General features: G+C 54.4%; 1 protein-coding gene across 1 annotated transcript in view; it reads left to right on the top strand.

The window, feature by feature from the left end:
* The window catches only part of CACNA1I (calcium voltage-gated channel subunit alpha1 I), a 103876-nt gene that overhangs the window by 39723 nt on the left and 45493 nt on the right, over positions 1-18660 (top strand). The window contains exon 5 of the mRNA XM_079936273.1: positions 13218-13377. Within this exon, the coding sequence (XP_079792399.1) occupies positions 13218-13377 (160 nt within the window). The remainder of the gene's footprint in view (positions 1-13217; positions 13378-18660) is intronic.

Below are 18660 nucleotides of genomic sequence, written 5' to 3'. Positions count from 1 at the left end.
GTCCGCTGTGAGTGCCTGTGGGGCCAGCCTGACTCTGGGCTCACAGAGCGTGTTGGTCAGCCCGGACAGGCCTGGCTGGGCAGTGGAGGCTGTGCTCTGGGATATTTGTGGAGCAAGGTGACCTGGGAGGGCAGGTTGGCACAGGTTGTGTGAATTACATAGGGGGTCCTGGAGTGCTGGAGTCTCAAGGTCGCATATACAAGGTCACCTCCCCACACATGAGCCTTGACGTGATGGGAAACTCCAGGGGCCCCTGAGAGTTGCTGTGAAGGTCCTGAGGGGGGGGTTGAGAGATGGGGGTGGGGCTGGGGGTGAGCGGTGAGAACCAAAGCTGTGGGGGGGGAGGGGCAGTTCAGCTATATCACCTTTGCCCCTCCCACTGTCCTGGGGAGACTCCCTCGGGGGCAGGGAAGGGACATCCAGAGAGGCCACCCTAGGTGGCAGACTGTCTCTGTCCTTCCCACTTGCCACCAAGCCTAGAAGTCTCCTTAAAGATTAACTTGTTCAAAACCATCTTTACCCCTTTTAACAAGTGTGGAGAATGAGACCCAGAGAGGGCCATGACCAGCCCAAGGTCACACAGCAGGTTAGTGGGAGGGACTAAACTGGAGCCTGTTTCTAACCAGCCCACCTTGCCCAGGGGTGCATGTTCCTCTCTCTCAGGTGCCACCTCCTACTGGGAAACTGACCACAAGGCAGACTTTGTTCCCTCAGCGCCCAGAACTATGCCTGGTGTGTGGAAAGCGCTCAGTAAATAGGTGTGAAGTGGACCCGCTGGCCAAGTTTATCGAGTAGCTGTTCTGTGCAGTCAGTGCTCAGACGGAGGGGTGCCAGGCATGTGGAGCTTATGGGGGTGCAGGGAGGGGCAGAGTGGGGGGCACTGGGGGTCTGAGGTGGAGTCAGCTGAGACCCAGCGGAGCGTGGGGATTGACCTGGCAAGGGAGTGTTTTAGAAACGCCTGGCAGAGTGGAGTGGACACAGCGGATTGCTCTGGTAGTGTGGGTGAGCCGTGCCCGGGCCAGGCAGGGTGGAGAGGAGCAGGTGGGCAGAAGCCCTGGTCCCCACCCTGGATAGTCACGGAGGAAGCCCAGCGTCTGGCCTGGGCAACCTCAGCAGGGAAGGCACAGGGCAAGGGCCGCATCTTTCCTGGGCGCCCCCTTTGTGCTCCCCATTTCTGTTCCAGGGGAAGGCAGGGGTTGCCCTCAGGAAGCAGCCACCGTGTGGCCACTGTCACGCTCCTAGCCATGCAGCCCACAGGCCCGGTACCCTTTCCAGAGATGCGGGTGCCTGTGCCGGGGTCACACAGGGGCGTTTGTACACGATCCTGCGTTCTGCGTCCCCCGTCAGGTCTCGGGATCTGACAGGCATGGGAGCAGCGACGTGACAGGACATTTCAGAAGAGATGGTCTGGGTGGGGGCAGACAGGATACACACACAGGGTATGGGCCTCTCTCTCCGGGTGGGTTTCTGTACACCTGTGCGCGTGTGTGCGCGTGTGTGGGTGTGAGGGTCTCTGTATCTATGAGAGACCATGTGCTGTATGTATATGTGTGTGCACGTGTGCGGGGTGTGGGCCCACGTGCCTCTCCTCCCTGCCCTTTTCGCCCTCTCTCGCTGCCCGCGTGAGGAGCTCATTTGCAGCTCCCGGCTGTAGGGGTCACTTCCAGGTCCCCAGAGCCAGTCCGTTCACTTCTCTGGAGAAGGGCGGGGCTGGGCCCTGCGCTCCTGGAGGTTCCGGTTTTGGAGGCTGGGTAGCCCCAAGGGCCCAGAGAGGAGCTCGGCTCTTTCCTTAGGGGCCTCTTTCCTTCTAATAGGCTTTGCTGGGAGGCCCAGGGTGGCCTGAGGTGGGCAGTTCTGTTTCCACTCAGAGCTGATTCTTCCTCTCAGCTGACAGACGAATCTCGAATCTTGCTTTCTCAGAACCTGGAGGCACAGCGCTCCAGGATCCAAAATAGAACCGATGCGCCCCCCTGGAAAGGGACCTTAAGATAAATCCATCTTCATGAGCAACTTGATTAACAGGAGCCTCAGGCTGTTGGAGCAGGTCCTCTGATCCAGACCCTCATTTACAGAAGGGGCAGCGTCCTTCCCAGGTGCCAGGAGCTCTGCCCAGGGTCACTGGGGAATGAGTGGCATGGGGGGCGGGGCACAGAGTCTGAGAAGTGTCTCTTCGAGAAGTTTGGTTGGTTGCCTTCTTTTTTCTTAGATGTTTCCATGAACATTCCAGGTCCTCCCATTTACTTATCTTTAGAGCCGCTTCTGCCCTGGGACGTCTTCTTTTCCACAATAGCCTGTAGCTTTCCATGTGGCCACTAGATGGCAGGCTAGAGAATTGGGACTGGGCAAAGTGAAATTATGGGTTATTAATTGCAAAGCTGTGGAGAGGGGGGCGGCTGCCTGTAGTTTAAAAACACGACCAACGAGGAGGACTCAGTTGGGTTGTCAGGGAATGTAATTTCTACTTCTTAGCTCTGCAGGGAGCCTGCTGTGTGACCTGGGAAGCCCCTGGGTGTCTCTGGGCCTCAGTTTCCCTATTTGCACAAAGGAGGAGGAGGAACTGATTAGATGTGTGGTTCTGACTTTGTCCAGGATGGTTGGGGCACCTGGGAGTCGTGGTGCTCTTTACAGAACCTCGTTAAAAATATGTCCCTCCACTCTACTCCTGCCAGGTCTGTCCTGGCCACTGAACCGTTGGTGGATAAAGGGCAGGAGATAGTGCATGGGAGGAGGTTAGGGAGGGAGGGAAGAAGCACTAGACTGCCAGTCAGGAGGCTGGGTTCTGGTTCCTCGCTGTGTGACCTTTCATAAGTTGCTATCCCTTTCTGGGCCTTGGCAAGATGGGGCTGGATTATCTCTGAAAGCGCCCCCTCCTGGCACCAGCGGACTCCAGGCCTCACCCAGCCTATACACCCCTCAATCAGCTGCAGTGCCTCCCAAAGCCCATTGGCCAAGCCATTTAAATATGAAAAGTGCTTTTTTCTCCAGTAAGAAACTAGGGCAGTTCTGCTAAAGCCTGAGCCGGCTGAGTCTGAGCTGCTGGCCCACATCTGCACCCTGCCACTGCACACCCTGCCCAGCCTGTGCAGGGGGTTGGGAGGGAGGCCTGGGGAGCTCAGGGGCAGCTGCTGGGGATGCTGATCCTCGCCTGGGCCCCTGCCCCCTTCCTGGAGCCCGGTCCAACTAACAACCCCTGGGTCAGCAAGAAGTCACCTCTGTGCAGGGGCCTCTGGGATGGGGCTGGGCTGGGCAGGGCCCAGGGACAGGGAGGCAGAGCTGACAGTGCTGTGGGTGAGGCTCCTGTCCGGCCCCAGCTGCAGGCAGGACTGGAGACTTACTCTGTGCTGACAGGCCCCGGTTCTAGTTCTTTCTCCTGCCTGTTGTGGGACGCTGGGCCTCTATTTCTCCAACGATAAGATGGGGTTAATAATAGCAATTTCCATATGGTTTTGTAAGGATGAAATGCCCTCAGGTGTGTAGAGAGCTTAGCACGGAGCCCTGTATGCAGTAAGTGGCCAACAGGTGCTACTATTATGAAGAAGGTGCTGGGAGCATTGGGGGTGGAAGATGGGGGCGTCAGGATCTCTTTGCAGAGGCTGGTTTTGGAAGATGCTCAACAAGGACACAGAGGGCTGGGGAGGGTGGTCCCTGCAGACGGAGTGGAATTGCATGTGCCAAGGTGGAGAGCAGGAGCTGTCCTGGGAACAGTGGGGCTGGGCAGAGGACTGCGTGTCATGGGGAGGTGGAAGGTGAGCATTCCACATCTTCTAGGGATTTCCTATTAATGATAAATGGCTAAAATTTATCAGATGCTTTACATGGGCTGTATCATTTCACCTTCATAACAGCCCTAGGATGTTGGTCCCATTGTGATGCCCACTTTACAAATGGGGAAACTGAGTCAGAGAGAGGTTGAGTAACCTGCCCAAGGCCACACAGCTGGCCAGAGCTTTTTGCTCCTTTTCACAACCTCCTTCCCTTCCTTTTAGTGTGTAGCCATCTCAGCCGCCCACTCCATCTGCAGGGCATCAGGAAAGACCCCTGCCCACATCCAAGGTCAAAGTAGAAAGGCCCCGTGGGCTGAAGTAATGCCCTCAAGGCCCCTTCTCTTCCCATCTACCCCCAAGTTTGGTGTGCCCCAGACCTCCGAACGCCTTTCACTGTCAGGGTGCAGAGTTCTCGTGGTGCCAGGCCCCAAGCAGCCCGAGGGGGATGAGTCAGGGCAGGAAGGAGGATGGCGCAATGGTTAGTGCAGAGCGTGGTGTCTGAGTCACCCTGCCAGCATTCAAAGCTTGGTCCTGTGTTAATTAGCTGCAGGACCTGGGGGAAGATTCTTCTTTTGTTTCGGACCCCTGTCTGCACAAGGGGGATGGCACACAGCACCATCATGTGGGTTAATCTGCAGTGCCAGGTGTGGAACATGTGCCCTGTGAACTGCCCCATCCCTGCCCTTTTCACAGAGGGAGGGTCCCAGTGTTGAGGCTACAGACCGCTGCATCCAGAGCAGTTAGACCAGCGTTTGTGCCTGGGATCTTAGCCAGTGGCTCCACCTCTCGGACCTCAGTTTCTCCATCCATAAAATGGGGTCCCAGCCCTTCCTCGCTAGGCTGTGGGGCAGCAAAACATCCTTATGACATCTGCTCCTAGAAGGTGCCCAGGGAAGGTGCAAACACCGTACGTTGATCACGTGGGGGTCTCATACTCCGCATCTATTGGCGGTGGGGCTGGGGGACCTTGAAACAGAGCTTGACTGAGAATCTCAGCACTTCCACTCTGTACGTGTGTTTAATGGGACTTGGGGTGCAGGACCTTGGACTTCAGACTGTCTGTCCTTGGATCCCACAAGAGTCCCCCAGCTGCCCTGAGGAAGAAAGGTCTGGAAGCCCCCAAGGAAGGAAGGGAAGGGAGGAGGAAGGTGGGGAGAGAAGAGAGAAGACGCAGTGGAGGGGCCCGATTTCCCCAGGGCTGCTGCCCTTCAGAAGAGGTGGGGGTGGGCGGGAGAGCATCTGGCCAGAACATCTGATGAGAACCTGGCTTGCGAACAGTAAAGAGCAGCCGGGACTGTGAGAGGAGAGATGCTTGGGGTGGGGGTGGGGTGAAGGTACCCCCCGCCCCCCGCCCCCTACCGCCACCTCCTCCGCCGGGGTCAAGTTCTGTTCTGCAAATCAGGAAGGAGTGATTCGTGGACAGGACACAAGATGAAGGGAGAGAGGCACTGTGTATGCATCCATTCATCCATTCATCCGTTCACCCAAAGTAGCATCCACTAAGGGGCGATGGGGCCGGGCCTTGGGTCAGCTGTGGGGTCACAGAGAAGACTCAGATGCAGCCCCGTCTCTGCAGGCAGACACTCAAGCCAGGAGCTCTGGGCGGGGGACGTGTGCTCTAATGGAAGCATCAGGGCCGAGGGGAAGGGCCACTAACGACGTACTTTGAGGAGGCTTCAGACAGAAGGGGGCGCAGGACGTTTGAAGAAGGAGTAAAAGGGCAGGAAGGTACCCAGTGGGGGGGTACCTTCAGCGGCACAGGACCAGGCCCACCCTCTAGGGAGTGAGCCCTGACAGCCTTGGGGAGGAAACCAAGGCCTCCCCTGAGGTGGAGGGTGCAGGGCTGCAGACTCCTTGCTGGGGATTGTCTCTTATCTCAGGAGTGGGCACTGAGGGCCCTCTTCAGCCCACAGGCCCCTCCCAGGCTGGGCTGGGGCCAGTAGCTGTGTCCTCGGCAGCCCAGCCGTATGCTGCCTGGCCCGGCCTCCCGGTACCCACTGTGCCCCTGATTAGTTGGCACTGGCCATTGCAGGGGCAGCACACGGCCTCTCCCGGCTGCTCAGCGCCCTCCGCTGACCTGGCCAGACCAGGGAGAGAGGGGAGCCCCCAGGCCGAGCACAGCCTCGGCGCCCCTTGCCCCGGGCCTGGCAGAGCGGCCCCGCTAATGTGGGCTGACAGTTCCTGTCTGCAGAGAGCACCCCGGACCCCCAGGGGAGATGCCTGTCAGGAAGCACACCCCCGTCTTCCTCCTGGCCCCCTACGGCCACCAGGGCCCTCTGCCTCGCTGCTGCCCAGCTTTCCTTAGGGCGGAGGGTCTGGTCTGGGGGGTCCCCGGCGAGAAGGGGTGAAAAGGTTGAGCAGCTCCATCAGTTTGCCCATCTGTCATCCATCTCCCCCAGCTCCTGGCTTTAAATGCCACCTAGAGACCATTTCTACCCTGATGCCACCCACGTGACGCTCCAGGCCGTACTTCTCTCTCCTGAACCCCGGACCCTGAGATCTTACGAAGCAACTTCACATGGGTGTACACCACGCACCCCAGACCCCACCCATCCCCGCGGACCCCCATCTTTACTGAGGGCTGCTCCGTGCCTCTAGTCTCAGGCCCCCAGCCTCGGAGATGCCTGGGTTCCTCTCCACCGCCCGCATCCACATCCCACCCTCGACTCAACCTTCAAGAGGTCTCCTGAGCCCAGCCATGACCCCCTCCACTGCCACGTCAGGACCAGCCACTTCTGCTTCATCAGGATGGCAGGTGAGCAGTGGCTGGGCCGGGCCGGGCAGGGTGGAGAGGACAGGTGGGCAGAAGCCCTGGTCCCCACCCTGGAGAGTCACGGAGGAAGCCCAGCGTCTGGCCCAGGCAATCTCAGCAGGGAGGGCACCGGGCAGAGGCCGCATCTCTCCTGGGCGCCCCCTCAGTGCTCCCCACTTCTGTCCCAGGGGAAGGCAGGGGCTGCCCTCGGGAAGCAGCCACCATGTGGCCACTGTCACCCTCCTGGCCATGCAGCCCACAGGCCCGGTACCCTTTCCAGAGATGCGTCCGCATGTGCCAGGGTCACACAGGTGTGTTTGTAGACCATCTTGCAGGCTGGCGCCTCCTAACGGGCCTCCTTCCTCCTCCCTGGCCCACACCGTCCATTTTCTCCCCAGCAGCTGGGAGACCATGTGTCTCTTCTGCTCACAACACTCAGAGTGAGTCGAAGCCAGAGTTTCACATTCACTTGCAGGCAGCCCCGTTTCCCTCGCGTCTTTGCCCTGGCTCTTCCCTCTGCCTGGAGGGCTCTTCCCCCAGCTGTGCGCACAGCTGCTCTATGCATCTTGCTGGTGTGGCCTTTCCTGGCCCCCATTTTATACCAGCCTGACCCCCGGCCCCAGCCTGGCCCTCCCCATCTCCTCCCCCATTCTACTTTTTGTGTTCGTAGCACTTACCACCCAACAAATGAGGAAATGTACTTACTTATTACGTTTGCTGTTTCTCTGTCTCTCCCTACCCCTACCTAGAATGTGTGCTTCACAAGGGCAGGGGATTTGGGGTGTGTGTGCGTGTGTGTGTGTGTGTGTGTGTTTCTGTGTTTTAGGCCGTGCCGTGTGGTGTGTGGGATCCTAGTTCCAGGACCAGGGGTGGAACCCTTGCCCCCTGCAGTGGAAGCTAGGAGTCTTAACCACTGGACTTCCAGGGAAGTCCCTTTTGTGTGTTTTTTTAAACGGATGCATCCTTAGAGCTTAAAACAGTGCCTGGCACGTAGTCGGCCCTCACTAAACACTTGTTGAAATGATCCATCCACTCGGCCATCGCTCCTACATTCGTTCAAGCTGCCCTCCTCGGAGGGGCCGCTCTGTGCCAGGCCCTGGGCTGGGTCGGAGGATGCGGAACACCCCGGTGGGCCTTGCGCTCCTGGTTTCCGGCGGGGAGAGGAGGGCAGAGCTGCGATGAAGGCCGACAGCGTAACAAGTGCTGTGACGGAGGGAGGACGGGGCTGTGGCAGCTCATTGCGGGAGCACGAGCTCAGCCTGGGGACCAGAAGAGGCGATCACGCAGCTGAGTTTTAAAAATGGAGGAGAGATGGACTTCTGGGCGACTTTGAGGGCCCGGCGGTGACCCAGAACCTGGGCTTTCCAGGGACTGGAAGTGGGTCAGTCTGGCTCCAGCATGGACCCCGTCCTGCCGTGGGAAGTGCCCCTGGCGTTGCCCCCGGCAGCACAATAGCAAAGGACCCCTTGTGGCAGAGAGTGGGGGGCGGTGTGAGTGGGGGCAGAGTGTGCGGAGGTGGGGAGCGAGGGTGCCAGGCGCGTCTGCTGTCTGGCTGGAGCAGCGGGTTCAGGTGTGGTGTGGAGGGCGTGGGGGGCGAGGCTTGGGAGATAGACTGGAGCCAGGCTGTGGGGGCCTGCGAAGGGGGGATGGGGGGCAGTTGGGATGAAGATGTACACTTTCCCCACGGGGGTGGCTGGGCTGCTGGACGCTTCTAACTTTGGGGGCACCCCACTCGGAGGTGTCCTGGCCTTGGGGTGTTTCTGAGGCTGGACAGGAACCCCCATCCTCTTGTGTAGATGAGGCCTCTGGGCCCCAGAGAGGGCAAACTGTTTCAAGGACGCCCAGCCAGGACTGGGGCCCAGATGTCCTGCTGTGGGTTGATGCCCTGCGTGCTCATCAGGGCAGGGGCTACATTGAATGTTCTGAGGACTCCGGGGTCCTCTTTCCCTTCTTAACTAGGGAAGCAGGGCCCTCAACCACGCTCGTGGGTCGCCTGCAGCCTGCCCTCACCCAGGCACACCTGGTCCCCACCCCAGGCTGAAGGCCTCAAAAGTCACACTAAGAGAGCAGAACCAGGCAATCTCATCCTGAGAGAGGAAAAAGGAGAGCCATGGGGGAACTAGATGCAGGAAGCCTTCCTAAGTATCTGGGAGTGAGAATCAGAGAAGACTGCCTGGAGGAGGAGGCTTTGGCTGGGGGACGGTTTGAAGGGAGACGAGCAGGAAGGATGGTCCGAGGCAGATGGTGATGGGTCTTAAAGGCAGTCTCTCTCTGTCTCTCTTTCTCTCCATCTCTGTTCTGTCTACAGTTCTCTCTCTGTTTCACTTTCTGTCTGTCTCTCTCTCTCTCCTGTACACAGTGCCAGGGGAAATGAGGGCAGAGTGGAACCATCGGATTTGCCTTAGCTAATTACTTACTTGACCATGGGCATAAAAGGAGGATTAGCTGGGCTCTCACGGGGTCCTCCCGGGCTCCCTAATCGCGTAGCCCCTGTTTCCTGGCACGGAAGTGATGAACTCGTTCTGAGCCCCTAATTAGCTAATTATGTGGTGGCTCTGTGGCCCTGGGACTCCCCGGGCCCCAGGGGGGCTGTGAAGTGAGCTGCGGCCCAGCTCAGCAGAGGGTGGCAGGAGGGGAGGAGGGACCGGGCTGCCATTCAGGGAAGCCAGCCTGGCAGGTTCTCAGGAGCGTTTCAGAATTTCAATGTCCTGGAGAACTGAGAAATGTAATTGAGCAACACAGGCTGGGCCCGGGGAGCAGACATGGAGAAGCGGGGCTGGGATGGTGAGGAGCTGCCTCCTCCAGGCCTTTCTGATCTCACCCCTTCTCACAGCTGCCACCTGGCCCTCCGTGCTTGCCTCCTGCCTCTGTCCTGTCCTCCAGGATTACTCCTTCCCCTTTAAAGCCCAGAGCTTACCAAGCGCTCGCCCTGTTTAGAAATCTGCCCATGGACCACCCTGACCAGCCACCTAACAGAGAGCCCCGCCCTCCTTAGACCCCCCCAAGCACAGTCTGGATGCCCTCTCTGAACGGTCACCCCTCTGCGACTTTGCCACAGCTCCCGGCATCCTGCAGGGCCCAGCTCGAGTCAGCCCCTCCAGGAATGGGCCTGGAGCTGCCCTCACTGCCCAGGCATGGTCCGTTTCCCCAACACTGTGGTCCCCTGACCCCCTGCTGGTAGACTGCAAGCTCTACCAGCAGGGGTAAAAAATGAGGGCGTAAAAAAATGAGGATTTTGGTTTCCCCATGTGCCCAGCACCGTGCCTCGTATGCAACAGTATTTATAAGTGTTTGATGAGTGAATGAATGATGGGGCATCAGAAAGGCCTGCAACTGAATTAACATTTGGATGGACTGCAGGGTGCTTGCTCTGTTTTCTCGCTTCCCTCTTCTGCACACCCCCTGGCTACCCTGCAGTGGCGGGGGGCAGACGTGGCGAGGTGGGGTATTGAGCCTTCACTCACCCTGGCTTGCTCTCAATTGGAGAGCAGGAGCTTACAAAGGAGCCCCACTGCCTTTCCCAAGAGGAGGCTGACCTAGTTTTGTGGGGAGGGAGGATGGGGGTGGGCATTAATTATTGATTGGAAATCACTCCATACAGAGCTTGTGATGCAAATCCCAAATAACTACCCTCATGAATAACCACCTCAGGGGCTTCCCTGGTGGCGCAGTGGTTGAGAGTCCGCCTGCCGATGCAGGGGACGCGGGTTCGTTCCCCGGTCCGGGAGGATCCCACATGCCGCGGAGCGGCTGGGCCCGTGAGCCATGGCCGCTGAGCCTGCGCGTCCGGAGCCTGTGCTCCGCAACGGGAGAGGCCACAACAGTGAGAGGCCCGCGTACTGCAAAAAAAAAAAAAAAAAAAACCCCAAAAAACAAAAAAAAAACTACCTCAGCCATCACTCCTGGAATAAATAAAAATCTGGACAGGGCCACTGTTCTCCTTGTCACCATCCTTCCATCCTCCCCTCTCCAATATTCCACTCCCTCCCTATGACTTAGCACATCATTCATTCACAAGCAGTCATTCAATAAATGTTGGCTGAGCCTCTGCTCTGGGCCAGGACCTGCTGGGTTCCAAGAACACTGAGGTGACATAGACACAGGCCCTGCCCCCAGGAGGTTAGAGCCAAGTGGAAGAGACAGGAGGGTAAACAGATGACTACACACTAGGGTTAGAAGAAGATTGGATGTTGATGTAAATGGTACCTCCAAGGTTGTGCAACCTGCCCAGCTGTCCATCCTAGGCTGGGTCAGAGATGCTGAGGCTGCCCAGAACAGAAGAGAGGGAGAGGGGCTTAGAAAGGGTATGGGAAGTCTTCACAGAGAGAAAGCAGATCCTTAACTGAGATGTGGTGGCTGAATAGAGGTTTGCCAGGCACAAGAGAGGCAGAAGAGTGTTCTAGAAAGAGGGGACAGCATGAATAAAAAAGCATGGAGGTGTGAAATCCCATGGTAGCTTTATGGAACTTTAAATAATTTGATGTTGCTAGACATAGCATGCACACTGGGGACGGAGGGAGGCAGAGAGGAAGATGAGGCTACAGAGGTAGGCAGGGTTCACAGGAATCACAGGATCTTGGGGGGGGGTGCGCTCAAGGGTGACCCACCAGCTCTTGACACTCTTTGGGGCCACAGACACTTGCGTGGACCTTCTTCCCAGAAAAATTCATGGCATCATACTTGCATACTTTACAGCAATTCCATAAGGTTCATGGACCTTCCGTAGTCCTTCCACGGACCTCCCCCAACCTGCCAGGGGTCCACAAACCACAGCTTCTGTAACTGATAAGAATGCCAGCACTTTTCATACATAGTGATGACGTGCCCAGATTGGTGTTGTAGAGTGTGTTATCAGGAATCACTCCCTCTCTGTCCTGGGCTCTGCCTTCCTTGGGCTGGCTTCAACCCCAGGCAGGCATTATTCCCGGGAGGCAAATGGCCCCAGCAGCTCCAGGCTTAACTCCTCCCAGCTTGTAACCTCTGCAGAAAGAGAGCATCTCTTTTCCTGTAGTTCCAGCAGAAGTCTCAGTGCAGACTCTCATTGGTCCTGGATGGAGTCACGTGCCCATCCTGGACCAATCATTGAGGCTAGAGGAACAGGCTATGCTGATTGGCCAGGCCTAGGTCATGTGATCTCCATGTCAGCCCACCCAAACCACAGGACTGGAATGGGGGAATCGGTGCTGTTTTCATAGGACTGGGAAAGGGAGCTGGGCAAAACTACAGAGGTGACCCACCTGTCTGGGGCTTGCATTCCTGCGGATTCTCCAGTGACTCCTGAGGAGTCAGGAGGGAGTGGGTGACATGCAGACAGTTACTGAAGCTGTGCAGATGATGTCACCCAGACTTGGGAGAGCTGGGTCCTTTTCACAGCCGGGGTACTGAGCCCGCGGGGAGAGAGAGGGCACGGAGGGTGCAGATGGGTCAGCCCAGGGCAGGAGGGGCAGAAGGGAAGGATGGGGAGACAGACGTGAAGGGTGGTAAGTGTGTGGAGCAGTGCCGGAAGCTGAGCATCTCCACTTCCTCTGTGGGGCGGGAGCCCCGGAGTTTGCTGAGAGTTGGCTGTGGGCCCTGAGCTGGGGAATCTTTGCAGAGTGGTTGCTGTCTTCTTGGGCCCGTCTGCTGAGGGACCTTATCCTCCAAGAGGGGAAGGGACTGGTTCAGGTCCCACAGGTCCCAGAGGCTAGCAGGGTGAGGATTTGAACCCGAATCTCTCTAAATCTCTGTAAATCTCTCTAAAGCTCTATGTGCTTTCCACAGGCTTTCCCTACCTGAGGCATTTCAGGATGTCAGACCTCCCCAGGAGCACACGTTCTGCCCCCTTCCCATGCCTGCCTGAAGCCCGCTTCAGGTCACGCGTCGCCCTCCCTGGGGATGTCTGTCTCCACTCCCACTTCCCCACCTTCTGTTTTGCCTCTGCCTTGGGTTGTTCATTGCAGCCCTTTCTTAGGAAAGGAAGAGTCCTCTTCCTCTGGCATCAGGCCAGGTCTGAGTCCCTCGGCTGGCCAGGGTTCTTCTGTAGGTGGCTCTGAGAGGTCTGCCCGGTTCCATCATGCAGTGGGCGGGTCAGCAGGGTGGTTTTGGCTGGTACTGATGTGTCCTGGCAAGGTCAGGGAACCACTGACTGCCCCGGAGATGAAGGACACTTATTAGGCTCCTACTGTGCCCATTCTGGGCACAGGGAGATGAGCTGGCCTCAGTCCTAGGCCTCCGGGTACTTGAGGGTTGTGGAAAGAGTGCTAACTTGGTGTCAGGACACCTGGTTTAAATCCAGACCCTGCTGCTTCCTATCTGTGTGACCTTGGGCGAGTAGCTTCAGTTCTAGGAACCTCCAGTTGCCTCTTCTATAAAATAGGGATAATATTACCACCCTCACGAAGGAGATCATATTTGTGCATTACCCAGAAGGGCGCTTGGCACAGAAAAGGTGCTCCACAAATGCCCGCCTCTTCACCCAGAATCTGGTGTAAGTGTCGTGGGGCCCAGAGCCATTTCCGTGGCCTCTGGGAGGAGGGGCGGGTACCAAGGAGGAAGTCTGTCTGGTGGCCACTGAGCAGGCTGAGGACAGTAAGGAGCCCCTGCCCACATGTCCCACCTCTCCTTTCACTGCCCCCTCTCTGTTCCTCTAACCCTGCTCTCCCTCTGTCCTCTCTGGGACCTCTGCCCCTGTCTGCCCATCCCTCCACCCTTCCCTCTCTCAGGTATGCGGATCCTGGTGAACCTGCTCCTGGACACGCTGCCCATGCTGGGGAATGTCCTCCTGCTCTGCTTCTTTGTCTTCTTCATCTTTGGCATCATCGGCGTGCAGCTCTGGGCGGGCCTGCTGCGCAACCGCTGCTTCCTGGAGGAGAACTTCACAATGTGAGTGCAGTCCCACCCCCACCCTGTACCCGCCTGCCCCGGGCTCCTGGCCAGCTTTAGCTGGGGCATCAGTGGCACTGAATGTTTCAGGGCTAGGAAGGTCTCCACATTGAGACCTGGTCCCGATCCTTATTTCCAGTGGTGCAGGGAGATTAAGGGATGTGCCCAGGTGCGTTGGTGGTAGGTCTCTCATGAATGGCTGGACACCAGAATGAGCACAGAAGTCCTCTGGGCTCTCAGAATTGGTATCAAAAAGCCCCAGCCCAAGATAGGCCCTTAGATGCTAATTCAGTACCTAGTGACTCTTACTTAACACATAGTTTTAACTTACTTGGGACTTGGGACCAAAAGAGTGGAAGCAGCAAACGAGAAGGAGGTTGGGTAAGAGGAAAGAGGGCGGTTAAGATCCAAGCAGAAGTGGGGACAACAAGGAATAGAGACAGAAAACCTTCAAAGCAGACATGGAAACTGGCTTTCTAATTACAGCACAGACGTTCCTATCGGGGACTGAGTCATCAGGGAAAGGTCAGCTCGCATTCGGCCCACTTGTGTCTAAAAGCAGTGGGGTGAGCAACTCCTCCGAGAGATGATTGTCCAAAGCTGTGTAAACAGAAATCAAGCTTTCGCTCTTGGAGGAGTTGCGTTGAGTTATCTGAGAAATGTGACATGTACTGAATCTCAGCGACGAGGGATAAGCAGCGTCTCTGAGTGTACGTACGTGCCCATATGTGTTTGGACAGGGCTAGACTTTCACTTTGTTTCACTGATAGGCGTTAGTGCACTCCTGCTGTGTGCCAGGCCCCAGGGAGACTGAAGTAAAAAAGCGTTTTCATTCATCCTGTCACTCGACAAACTCATCCAAGTGGCAGCTCTTGCCCAGCCCGTGCTCGGGCCGAGGACACAGCAGAAGGTGGAGTTCCTGCCCCTGGGGAGCGAGGACTGCAGGAGGGACGGTTCTTGTCCCTGGGGACACTGCACGGGCATGGGCTGGACCTCCCTCTTGGCCTGATTGTTGGTTGTGAGGATGGAGCTAAGCTGGAGAGCCAGGGGGAAGCCTGGGGAAGGGGACTGACCCGCCCATCACTGTGGGGGAACAGTAGGGTACCTGGGTAGATCAGGGACGGGGCACCCTTGTGGGTAAGAGCCCTGTGGGGGACAGGGGTGCCCTCGCTGTGTCAGTCATTTGGAAGAGGTGGGCCCTGAGTCAGGGCCTGGGGCAGCAGGAGAGGAGGACCCTGCTTCTCCTGGTCTGGCCTTCAAAGATGGAGACGGGTAGGTATGAGCTCTCAGCTTTGGGTTCAGGTCTCATCCAGGCCCCTCCGTGCCATATGGATCTTTCTCTAGGTCATTCCAACATGGCCGCTTTCTCATTATCCCAGCTCAGCCCTGATGTCGCCTTGTCCTGGAGGCCTTCCCTCACCATCCCCCTCCCCCAGACCCTCTATTGCCTTATCCTGCTTGATTTTCTTGGCACTATCTCTGTCTGCAATTATGTCACTTGTGCGTTTATTTTCTTGGTTGTTGGGTATCTCTAGACCAGTTTATTTACTTGGTTAGCAAGGATGAAGCGCTTCTGTGTGACAGGGGCCGTGGAGGTGATGCTTGACTTTTGATCCCTTGTGGAGACCAGGAAACGGAGGCTGAGAGAGGAGAATCTTGCTCCAGGGCACCCAGCTTGGCGAAGTGAGAGATAGAATTAGAACCTGGGTTCCCCTGACTCTAAAGCCCGCTGTGACTGCCCCGCGGGGAGTGTGCGCGAAGCATCCCTCCAGGCACATGAGCCCCTCAGGAGACCCCAGGTGGTCATTCGGAGTGTTGATGAGCACAGAATCAGGACGATGTCACCCAGCTAGGAAGTGGCAGGGCCCGGAATCTGAGCCCTGGTCTGGTGTCCTCTGCAAAGCATCTGGTCCCTTCTTGCCGATTCTGTCTAGGCATTAATGCACACACACGACTATTTACACCCCAGACAGGTTTTAAAACTGAGAATGGCTCTGGCAGCGTGTCTTGAGTGTGTTTTTCATCAGTGTTTCTTATTCCACGAATGAATAAGAAGCTGGCGAGCCAGCTTCTGTTGATGGACCTTGCGAGGTTTCCAAGTTTTTGCTCTTACATACAAGCCTGCAGGGAGCATCGTGTATGCTTGCGATCTTTGTGATCAATGGCTCGACTCATAATGTCTAGTCAAATCAGAGATATTGCGGGTTTGGCTCCAGACCACCACAGTAAAGCGAGTCATACGACTTTCTTGGTTTCTCAGTGCATATTATGTTCACACTATACTGTAGTCTATTGATTGTGCAATAATATTAAAAAGAGAGCATACCCCAATTAAAAAGTACTTCATTACCAAAAGATGCTAGCCGTCATCTGAGTCTTCCGTGAGTTGTAATAGTAACAACAAAGATCACTGATCACAGATCACCACGACAAATATAATAATAATAAAAGTTTGAAATATTACAAGAATAATCAAAACGTGACAGAGACACAAAGTGAGCAAATGCTGTTGGAACAATGGCGCCGACAGACGTGCTCGATACAGGGTTGCCACAAACCTTCAATTTGTAAGAAGTGCAATAAAGGAGAGCTCAAAAAAACCGAGGTATGCCCCTGTGTCCATTTTTTTAAAATACTTTTTTTGGTTAAGGTATAAATTACACTCAGTAGCAGGCACAGCTATTAAGTGCTCAGTGAGGTTTTAACCTGGGTTGCACATCACTGTAAATCTACCCTGAGAAACTCACTGTCCCCAGCAAGGCTCCCTCCTGCCCTTTCCCAGTCACCTTCCCCCTCACCCCAAAGTAGCAGCTATTCTGACCTCTATCACCATAGATTCCCTTTGCCTGTTTCTGAGGTTTCTTTAGATGGAATCATATAGGCCGTTACCTTTTGTGTCTGCATCTTTGTCTCAGTGTCTGTGAGGTTCATCCAAGTTGTTGCTTGTGTATTTCCTTTTTCATGTTTTTAAAAAAAATCATCTCTAGATTACTTATTTTTTTAAAAAAATATTTATTTATTTATTTATTTAGGCTGTGCCGGGTCTTAGTTGTGGCATGGGGGATCTTTGTTGTGGCATGCAGACTCTTAGTTGCAGCATGCATGCAGGATCTAGTTCCTTGATCAGGGGTCAAACCCGGCCCCATGCTTTGGGAGCGTGGAGTCTTACCCACTGGACCACCAGAGAAGTCCCTCCTTCTTTTTCACTGCTGTGAGGATTCTGCCGAGTGAATATACCACTATGTGTTTTTCCATTCTCCCGTTGATCTGGGCGGTTTCTGGTTCTTTGGCTCTATGACTGATGAATACTCTTGTCCATGTCTTTGGGTGGATATGGCCATTCCTTCTCTTGGGTAAATTCTCAGGGGTAGAATTGCTGGGTTAAGGGAGTGCATATGTTTATTGGCTTTAGTAGATTTTTTTTTTTTTTGCGGTACGCGGGCCTCTCACTGTTGTGGCCTCTCCTGTTGCAGAGCACAGGCTCTGGACGCGCAGGCTCAGCAGCCATGGCTCACGGGCCCAGCCGCTCCGCGGCATGTGGGATCTTCTCGGACCGGGGCACGAACCCGTGTCCCCTGCGTCAGCAGGTGGACTCTCAACCACTGCGCCACCAGGGAAGCCCGGCTTTAGTAGATTTTGCCAAACTGTTTTCCAGGATGGTTGCACTAAATGTTCGCTAGCAAAGTCTAAGAGTTCCAGTTGCCCTACATCCTTCAGCAACATGTGGAATTGTCAGTCCTTTAATTTTTACTATTCTAGTGAGAGTGCAGAGGTGCCTTATTGTGGTTTTAATTTGAATTTCCCTGATGACTAGTGGTAATAAGCACCTTTCCGTGTGTTTATCAGCCATTGGTGTATCTCCTTGTGAAGTGTTTGTATGGTCTTTTGCCATGTTAAAGTTGGATTGCCTTTCTTTTTCTTATAAACTTGTAGCAGACCTTTATATCCTGGATTTGAGTCCTTTGGTGGATATATATATATTGCAAATATTTGATTCCAGTCTAAGTTTTCTGTTTTCACTCTTTTTTTTAAAAAATATTTTAAATTTTGTTATTTTTGTTTCAAATTTTTTTCTTTCTCCTTTTTGTTTCTTTTAAATAAAAAGTTCTTTTTGTTCCTTTATATATTTTTTCTGTTTTTCTTTTATTGTCTTTAAAATTTTTTTCTTTTTGTTTTTCTTCTGTTTTCACTCTGTTTTTCCTTTTTAAAATATTTTTTTTATTTCTTTAGAAAATTTTGTTCCTTTATATTTTTTCTGTTTTTTCTTTTCCTTTTAAAAATTTTTTCTTTTTGTTCTTTTTCTGCTTTCACTCTCTTAATGGTGTCATTTGATTGACAAACAGCAGCTCTCAGTTGTAATGAAGACCAGATAGCAATCATTTTCCTAGTATGCTTTTTGTATCCAGTTTAAGAAATCTTTTCCTAACCCAAGGTTACCAACTGTCCTCCAGTGTTTTCTTTTAGAAGCTTTCTTGTTTTTATCTTTCACATTTAGGTCTATATTCCATTTCAAATAATTTTTAGTACGACCTGTGGTTGGGGTCAAGATTCATTTTTTATATGGATGACCGATTGTCCCAGCACCACTGATGAAGAAGTCCATCCTTTCTCCACTGAACTGCAGTAGTGCCTTTATTAAACTGTCTGGGGACCATATGTATTTGGGTTGGATGTCTACATGTTAATTGTTAATGGGTGTTGTTGCCAAATTGCCCTCTAAAAAGGTCATGTCGACTTACACTCCCACCAATAGTGTATTAGCGTGTTTGCACTCTCCCCATACTCAATATTATCAGCCCTGAAATGTTTGCTGTTTGGAGGGATGTAAAATGATCTCACTGTTATTTTTTTTTATTTTTATTTTTTTGCGGTACGCGGGCCTCTCACTGTTGTGGCCTCTCCCGCTGCGGAGCACAGGCTCCGGACACGCGGGCTCAGCGGCCATGGCTCACGGGCCCAGCCGCTCCGCGGCATGTGGGATCTTCCCGGACAGGGGCACGAACTCGTGTCCCCTGCATCGGCAGGCGGACTCTCAACTACTGCGCCACCAGGGAAGCCCAGGATCTAACTTTTTTATCTTCCACATGGATAGAAAATGTCTTAACACCATTTACTGACTAGTCCTTCCATTCCCCATGGACCTCAAAAGGTGTCTCTATAATATACTAAGTTGTCTTTTATACCTGGGTTTGTCCCTGTGCTCTGTGATGTTCCACAATTCTTTCTGTTCCTGTTGCAATACCACACTCTAATAATAATCATACTTGTAGAGTATTTTGTTCT

This window comes from Stenella coeruleoalba, assembly GCF_951394435.1.
Source record: "Stenella coeruleoalba genome assembly, chromosome: 11".
In the NCBI taxonomy this organism is placed as follows: Eukaryota; Metazoa; Chordata; class Mammalia; order Artiodactyla; family Delphinidae; genus Stenella; species Stenella coeruleoalba.
Note: the sequence above shows the minus strand (reverse complement) of the source record. Positions and strands in the feature narration are given on the sequence as shown.